The sequence below is a fragment of the Catharus ustulatus genome, chromosome 1 (assembly GCF_009819885.2).
Source record: "Catharus ustulatus isolate bCatUst1 chromosome 1, bCatUst1.pri.v2, whole genome shotgun sequence".
Lineage (NCBI taxonomy): Eukaryota > Metazoa > Chordata > Aves > Passeriformes > Turdidae > Catharus > Catharus ustulatus.
The window spans coordinates 41,532,083-41,540,763 of NC_046221.1; the positions used below are offsets into that span (position 1 = coordinate 41,532,083).

The window sequence follows — 8,681 nt, forward strand, 5'->3', positions numbered from 1 at the left end:
CAAAGACACATTTTGGCCTTTATCTACTTGTTTGATTTGAAAAGGGTCTAAAATAGAGGCTTGCTTTAGCAGTTAAAATCCCTCTGTGTGTGGCTATAATGGATAAAATGTAATGAGACTTAAAATTCTCCGAACTGTGACTCATTTTTGGATTTGCCTTGCAACAAAAATGCAAAGCTTTCTTCACAAGGGATAAAGAAGAAATCCAGCCTCAAATCAGTGATGAGCTGTTCAGTGAAGTCTCCCTGAGCTGTAGCCTCAAGAAGAGATCTTTGCTCCGTGTGCATTCCCTTAGACAGAGCCTGTGGCATGGAGAGGATCCTGTGGGGTAACCTATGTCAGATATGATGTCATGAACCATGACTGCTGCAGGTGAAAGGGGATCTGTAGCCAGTTTCCGTGGTAACTGGTAGGCACCTGCAGCTTGTTGACGCAGTAGTGGATCTGTCCTTGTCTGTGCACAGAGCATTCAGTGATGGACATATGTAGCTGTCTTAGAAAAGCCTTGGCAAAGGGTTGATTTGATAGTGGGCAAGCAAGCCTCTTTCCCCTTTCTACAAAGCATTTTCGCTTCTGTTGTGTTGAGCTCTGTTTCTCAGTTTATTTGGCTTGTATTTGGAAATATTTGGGATAACTTTTATTGTTTGAAACATGACTTTCTTTTGTGTTACAGTTTGCAATGAATTTGTAGACTGGCCCAGAGTTACCTCTTGTATTGCTGCTGCTTGAGGTTTTGTTTTGGTAACTTGCTGCTTGCAGGAAGAAAGACATATCAGCCCATGAACTTCAAAAGTCATGGAAAGGCATTTCCTGAAGTAAAGATAGTATTATACACAAGATTATGAAAAGATCAATTCTGTTTTTTCTGTAATGTGCAGTGCATCAGGAAGAAGGTTTGTTTGGATTCTTTAGTGTTCTGATTACTTCTCATAACTGCTAAAGCGTTAAATTACAATAGGATTGTAATCAAACCCTGTGCATCTGCCTCTTCTGTGGTGTCTTGTGATGTGAAACTTCGGTCAACAATGCAGATATTGCCTGAGTGAAGAATGAGTAAGCTTGTCAGACATGGAGATTATTTCTTGGTTTAAGATATCTAGAACTACTGAGCACTATTTCTAACATTATTCTCCAAACCAGTAGTTTAAACACTGTGCTGCTCAACATTGACACTTTCATTTCATGGAAGAGTCACAAGAATAAGCTGAGTTGGAGAGGACCCATCAGGACCATCACGTCCAACTCCTGGCCCTAGAGAGAACGCCCCAGTCATACCATGTGCCAGAGACCATTGTTGGTCTCAAGGCAGGTGAGGTGTTGTGACCACTTCCCTGCGGAGCCTGTTCCAGCCACCCTCTGGGTGGATATTTTTTCCTGATCTGATAGGCAACCTAAACCAGCCCTGACCCAGTTTCATGCGGTTTTCTTGAGTCCTGTCACTGGTTAGGAGAGTGAAGAGATTGGTACTTGCCCCTCTGTGAGCAAAACAAAGCACAACTAAGAATAAAAAAACATTCTCCAGACTCCTGGAAGGTTCCTGGTGTCTATAACTAAACCTGTCTTGCAGTCCTTACATCACTGCCAAACAGAAGAGATGGATAATCAAGTTTTGTGTGTTCATATAAGGATGCCTAATAAGCTTTAACCTTCTTTCTTCCTCTTTGTTGTTAAGCATCAGTAATGTTAAAGCTAAACAGCTGGAAGCAGTTTTATCACTTTGCAACAGTGACTGGCCATGTACCACAGGCAAGGCCTTCTGAAGCCAGGGAATGCTGGCAATTGCAGTTCAGGCTTTTTTTGTTCTCTGGGACATCACGCCTTTAACCAATCAAGACTGGTGAGCTAACAAGTGAGAGGACCTCCTGTTGTCTTCAGTGGTTTTTTATTTCACAGCTTCCAGAAGAAATGATTACTACTACAAAAAAAGCCCCAACCCAAAACCTCAACACAGCACTTAAAGAAGTGCCTGTAGAGACTATAAATCAAATTGGTCACTAGACAGACCATAAGCTTTCAAAAGCTTTGGATATTTTTCCCAGAAAAAAACAAAGGTCATTTTTAGAAATGTACTAATAGGTATGATTTTTTTGAGATGCTGATGTAGGAAGAGTCAGTATAAATAGTACAGGAAAGAACAGGCTCCTGGTTGATCTTGGACACATGGCTCCCTTTCTCTTTCCATCTCTCTTTCCCTCTCTCTTTCTCTCTGCTAAATATAGCTAGCTACTTCTTAGAACAGGACAGTTGGAAGTCTCCTGATAGAAATAACAGCCAATTCTTATCTAGGGTTATTAGTCAGTGAAACATCTGTACAAGTTGCTGATAACAATGAGGCATGATATTAGTCGCAGATAAATCCCATGTCCTTAGTCATGACTTTGCTCTTCTGTTTCGGTAGCTCACTGGTTTGGTTTTTAAGTCTTAAGATCCTTAAAACAGACCAGGTACTTTCACTTCGTTGAGCAACTTCTTTGTTCTTAACTGCCAGAGATGTAGGTGATAGCCCTGAGTAGAGCATGTGAAAAGCAGGCACATGAATCATGGATTTGCTGCAAGAATAACGTCAGAAATGGTATTAGCAACAGCAGTATGTGTGTAAATGTGCTACATGATGAGGGGAGAATCCCAGTTAAAGTGTTGTTGCAGAACAAGTGACAAAGACCTTGCAAACAGTATGAGAATCTAGGCCAACTATGGTTATATTAATAATAAATCAGATCTGGTCTGCTACCTCCTCCACATACTGTTTTTTCACCTATTGTCATTTCTCTAACTTCAATTTCATTTGTGTTGTTTTTTTTCCCCCCAGCATTTACCAAATGCTGTCAAGAAACTGGTATTCTGATGGTGGTGAAGTGTCGGCAGGAGAACACAGCACTGAAGGACTGTCTGGTTGGCTAGTAAGTCCTTCATGAGTTTTTGTTGGGCTTTTGTGCATGGCCTGTGCTAATCTAGAAATGTTAACTATTCTGGAAAGGGCTGTGCAGGGTTAGGGACTTGGATCTATTTTCTGAAAATGGTATCTTTGCTTTATTAAAACCATGCTGACAATATTTTATTTACCATATGAATATATGGCTACAGAGACTCTCTACTTGAGTCATCTGGGAACAGATTTCAGCCCAGAGGATCTGCAGCCTTTTATTTATTCTGGTGTATCACAGATGTGGGGATAGGGATGCACAGTGAAACTTCTGTTAGTGAGACAGGGTAAGTTGGTTTTCATTTTGCTTCTAAGATGTAGTCTGTCTTGAAAGTGTCCTGCTGTTGTGAACAGCAGTAACAGGAGCAATGGGAAATTGTTATATCTGAGAAGTCAACTCAATGCCATGGTGGATTGAAACATCTTTTTAGGAAGTCCTAATTTAACCCCAGTGTTATTAGGCTGAAGTGTTAGATTCTTGAATTTCCCAGGGTGAGGGCTGTGAGTTTTTGGAGTTTGCCTGGGGGCAAAAAGGAGGTTGGTTTGATTTTTTTTAGTGTGTCCTGCTCCCTTAAACCATCAATTTAGATTACAGTAATTTCATGACTATAAGGCGCACCCTTTTGACTAAAATTTTTCCCCGAACCTGGAAGTGCGCCTTATAGTCCAGTGCGCCTTATCTGATGTATAAAGTTGCAACATTTGCCACCCTGGAAGTGCCAGCCCGCAACAGTCCCCAGCCGAGCAGAGCCCGCCCAGCGGTGGCATCAGGCCAGCGCCAGGCCAGGGCGAGCCCGGCGGCATTGGGGCAGCGTCCGCGCCGGGGAGGGAAAGGGCGGCGGCGCAGCCCGGGCAGGGGGGCAAAGCTGAATTTAGGCCTAACTGCAGTCAGAACCCTCTGGAGTTATTCAGTTTTATTTCCTTTAGTTCCTTCACCTTTAAAAATAAAAAATTAAACCACTTGCTTCTGACAAAAAAAGGTATATCATGTTGAATAATTATACATCAAAAAATTATGAGAGAAAGAAATTTAATGTAATGATCAAGGACCCCTATAGCTACTGTTAAAGACGTACACTTGAGCCTATTCCCAGTAGTTACTTGGGTGCATTAAAAAAATGTCAATTCCAGGAGCTTTCCGTGCTGAGGAGCGTAACTGCAAATGAATTCTTCAGCTGAACTGAAATACCAAATGACTTTCCCTTTTTCTGCCATTCCTCTTGGTGCCTTTGCTGCAGAGGCTTGAAAAGAACTGTGCTTTAAAAGAGAACAGTATCATGACAGATACCTCTTTTTATAAAGTACCTGAATGTTGTTTTACTATTAAAGGCAGACAAGTTTTCTTTGGGCATGAAAGGAAGATCAGTTATGAGCAGTGCAATATCATGCAATATCTGTTCAATATTCCAAGATGAAAAACAATATGTATTTTTCTGTCTTGTAGCTATTCTGATCCATCATTCTATGAAGAATGCAAAGCAGAATATTTGAAGCAAAGAGAAGAATACAGAGCAACTGGAATTAAGAAAAAAAGACAGAGGTTTACTCAAAATGTGTGATTAAAACTTAAAATGAACTTTTTAAAATACGCAATTTGCATTTCACTTGATTTAAACAGACAAATTGTCTGTACCACTCTGTGTGGAGTTCAACTGAAATACACAAAATGAGATGGAGAATAAAATAATGTCTGAAATTAAGAGTGAATTTTAAAATTTTTCATAATTAAAGATCTAGAGCATGATGTCAGGAGTTTTCAACCTCTTTTGCAAAGGTGTGTTCCTCTATCTGGACTTGAGATTTTAATACCAGTGTACAATTTGGAGTTTAGAATTCCAGAATGTCCATTTGGAATTTAAAGCCTGTATCTAGCTACATGAGCCAGGCCACATAAAAACTTAAGGGTGACTAATTTAAGTTGTATTAACTGATCACAGTTTGGGTATAGACTGAAGTTGGGCTGTTAGTCATCACCTGAAGCTGACTATATATGAAGATGCACTTACTAGAAGAGAAGGGTGGCAAATGCAGAAGAGCTACACAGACCAGTGTGAATTACCCTTTTCATCAAAATGTTGTCAGATGAGGGCATGGTAGGTACTTGTGCCTGCACTCTAACTCATTTTTACGTCTACACTGTCAGAAAGGATGGATGCCTTGTGCTTGTGGCCCAGACTGGCCCTTTCAACTCTAGAGGAGAAAGTAATCTCATCCAGCCCTTCCTTGAGAACAGCAAAGAAGCTGCCATGCTTCAGGAGTGAGTGAGTGAATTATTCCAGGCAGAGGTGAGTAGACAACTAAACCAGGCATGGAAGATGCAGATCACCTCTTGCAGGAAGCTCATCCCTAACTTATAAAGAGCACACAAACAATCTTTTGTGTGCTGATACTTGAAGCTGCTTAATTGTAGAATTCTCATATGCTTAAATTGCTTCACTAGAGATACTAATAGAAAGTTTTAGAAACTATCTTGGAGTATCATCCAAACATTCTGAAATAAAATGGAATTCTTTAAAAGCAAGGAAAGGCTGCACTTAGTAAATTTAATGCCCTGATTAAAGAAGAAAAAAAAAAGTAATTTTGTGAGTAAGGAGTAGGATTTGATATTGTTCCATTAAAAGGCAACATTGTTTATTTTAATACTGTTTCACCACAAACAGTAGTCTGCTCTTCAAGGAGGAAATTGACTGACACACGTATATGAAGGACTTAATGCTGCAGGTTGGTAATTATTCTGTGCCTTTTATAATCATTAATAATGTTGCTTCAGCAGATTGGGTGGAGGACTGGACTTGTGAGTGACAAACTGAAAAGATATGTAGCATTCTGCCTTCTTAGGCAAACTTAAGCAGCACTCAGCTCTAAAGCTAATCACCTGGAAATGGCTTATGTGGAAGAGTGTCCTACATGTGGTCTTGGCTTCTTAGCATCTTGGAAAACAAAAATATTTCTAATTAATTGTTTTGCTGTAAGTATTTTAAAAAGGAGGAAATTGAATGTAGATGGTGACACATGTTTTTAATGACAGTAACTGTTCTTTTGTCTCACTGTGAAAATCTGCTATATTTTCAACCTCTGGAAAGCCAGCCTGGGTGTTTGAAAGTTGGCAAAAGCCCTTCCCCAGAGGATTGGGGTGGGAGTGTGCATTCTCTTAGGGGCAGTATTGGGTGCTGCCAGTGGTGTGTGCCTGCACTGAGGGCTCACCTGGGTCATACTCAGCTGTGACTCAGACCTGAGACAACAGCACCAGCAATTGAGGTCTCCTTTTCTGGTTCAGAAGAAATTGCATGCAGCAGGTAAGGGGAACCCCCAGTGGAGTTCCCCAGAAGGACTGCAGGGGAATGGATGTGTGGAATGGAAGAAAGCTGACGTGAACCTGCAGGTATTGCTTCCCCACCCTTCGATACAGGCTGTATGTGAACAGCAGCCACAACTCCCATCTGCACTGCTGTCACACCTGAAATTCCATCTACTGAATGGTGCTGTCAGCCATTTGTTTCTCTTTACCTTTATCTGGAATATTTGAGCTCCTCTGTTTCCTATGGTATGCACTTAGAGCAGGGATGACCTTTGGATCATGCACCAGCTTCCTCTGTAATATACCTTTGTGTATTGTGATGTTCCCTAGCTTTGAATTTTTGGTTTTGCACCTTTCATTTTCTTAGTGTCTTGTGCTTGAATTGCATTTACATCTTTTATTTAAAGTTTAAATGAAAGAATGAGTACCAGGGCATGACAAACTCATACCACTGCCTTACTTTTAGTTTTGGTTTTGTCTCAGCTGTAAATTCTCCTTCCTACTGAGGTTAGCTGGAGACAACCCTGGATTCTAATCAGTGTAAGAAAACACAGCACAAGGGCCTATCTGTCCTCTCCAGAGCACTTGGCAGGCACCCATTACACCCCCATTCTTCACTGGAGGCTGCACTCTCTGGATGTATTAAAGGTCTCTTCAAACTCTTGAGGGGACCCCCCTACAAATGGAACATCTGAGAGCAAAGAGGGAGAAGGTATCATATCCTTATTTAAAAGTTTGCTTTCACTGAGTAACAACCAAATTGGAGGGAAGATGAGGGGCAGTTTGTAATGCACAGGGTTTTCAAAGGGCAGTAGAATAGCCACTGCAGTCTGAGACATCGCACAGAAATTCACCTGCAAGCCATAAACCCATTCAGCTCTCCATATTTAGTACAGCCATACTCTCTATCAGGTAATTTCTGCAAGTAATTCCATCCTGTTTACTCTGCTGATCAAAAAATGGTCGGATAAACTTGCAATGAAGGTGTTCCACCTAGTTGGTTCAGTAACAGTAAGCACCTGGGTGTTTCTAGCATGCTTCTCCCTAGATCAAACAGCCATACTCAAAATATGATCATCTTACCACTTTAATTGCTATGTCTTAATGTTTGACTTGCTCTCTTCCATCTTAAAATACAATTAAATTACAGTAATTTCACGACTATAAGGTGCACCCTTTTGACTAAAATTTTCCCCGGAACCTGGAAGTGCGCGTTATAGTTGGGTGCACCTTATCTGATGGACAAAGTTCAAAAAAATTGCCTACCCGGAAGTGAGAGCTGTGAGCCATGGGGGGACCCGGCAAGGCCATGGCTGCCAGGTGGAGGCGGGGCAGAGTGGTGGCGGGCACGCCCCGGCCCTGTGAAGATGGAGCCACCCCTCCAGAGGCACCCCCCGGCCCCGTGGAGGTGGCACGGAGGGGCAGCGGCCACAGCCTGGCCCCGGAGAGGCGTCACGGAGCAGCAGCGGGCATGCCCCGGCCCTGCCAGATACAGGTGGGCCTGGGGGCCCGCAGCACCCCTCCTGCCAGGTACAGGCGGGGGCCAATGGCTGCCGGGTTGAGGCGGGGCCTCATCCAGCAACCGCGCAGGGGGAGCTGGGGGCGGAGCCTCGCTGCAAAAAAAAAGTGCGCCTTATATGATCTACAAAGTTGCGAATGTTGCCGACTCCCGGGGGGTGCGCCTTATAGTCTGGTGCGCCTTATGGTCGTGAAATTACTGTAATTTTGCTGTACAGTTGCCACACAGGGTGGGTTTCTTTAATGGTTCAACTGCAACTCACTTAAAATTAGTTTTTTTTGCTTTACTACTGGTCAGAAAAAATTAAATGCTTTCATCAACTGCCCTATGTTCATACAATTGCATGTAGTAACACCACTCTCCCTAAAGAAAGGGTCAAAAAGCCTGACTCCTCAAAAAGTCCAAAAATAATAAAAAAATCAAGCCCCCACATGGCCTTTTTTATACTCAAACACAGAGTACACAGACAACTAGGGAAATACCTTACATGTCTGTGACCACTGTCCTTCATAGGGCCTATGTGGAGATCAGAAGACAATACAGGTGTCCATCAGGTACTAGAGCTCTCCACTCTGCTTTTACAGCATCATTAAAGCTACAGCTGTCTCAGCACACGTATGTCAAAGTCTGCTGCAAGTTCATTTTAGAAGAAAATTCAGTCTGCTTTATCCCACTGATATAGATCATGTGATACTTACATGGACCTGTGTTTCATTACTTGGAATGGGTATTGTTTTACTGTAACCACCATATGTCTCGTGCTGCTCTTGTCTTTTTCCAGCTTTAAAAACTGGGATGGTACATCACAGCTAATTTAGGGGGTTTTCTATCTTGAACATGGCTAGCTCACATGTGAGGAAAACTGATGAGCTGTACACCACAAAACTGGCAAAGAAACTTAAAATTCTCAGATTCTAAAAATACTTAAAATTAACCAAACA

The 8,681-nt window shown here is 42.1% G+C and overlaps 1 protein-coding gene across 1 annotated transcript in view; it reads left to right on the forward strand.

The window, feature by feature from the left end:
* CMC1 (C-X9-C motif containing 1) overlaps positions 1–4,623 on the forward strand; it is a 40,760-nt gene extending 36,137 nt beyond the window's left edge. Inside the window, exons 3-4 of the mRNA XM_033072994.1 lie at positions 2,810–2,900; positions 4,368–4,623. Of these exons, the coding sequence (XP_032928885.1) occupies positions 2,810–2,900; positions 4,368–4,482 (206 nt within the window). The 3' untranslated portion in view covers positions 4,483–4,623. The remainder of the gene's footprint in view (positions 1–2,809; positions 2,901–4,367) is intronic.
* Positions 4,624–8,681: the final 4,058 nt, after the last annotated feature.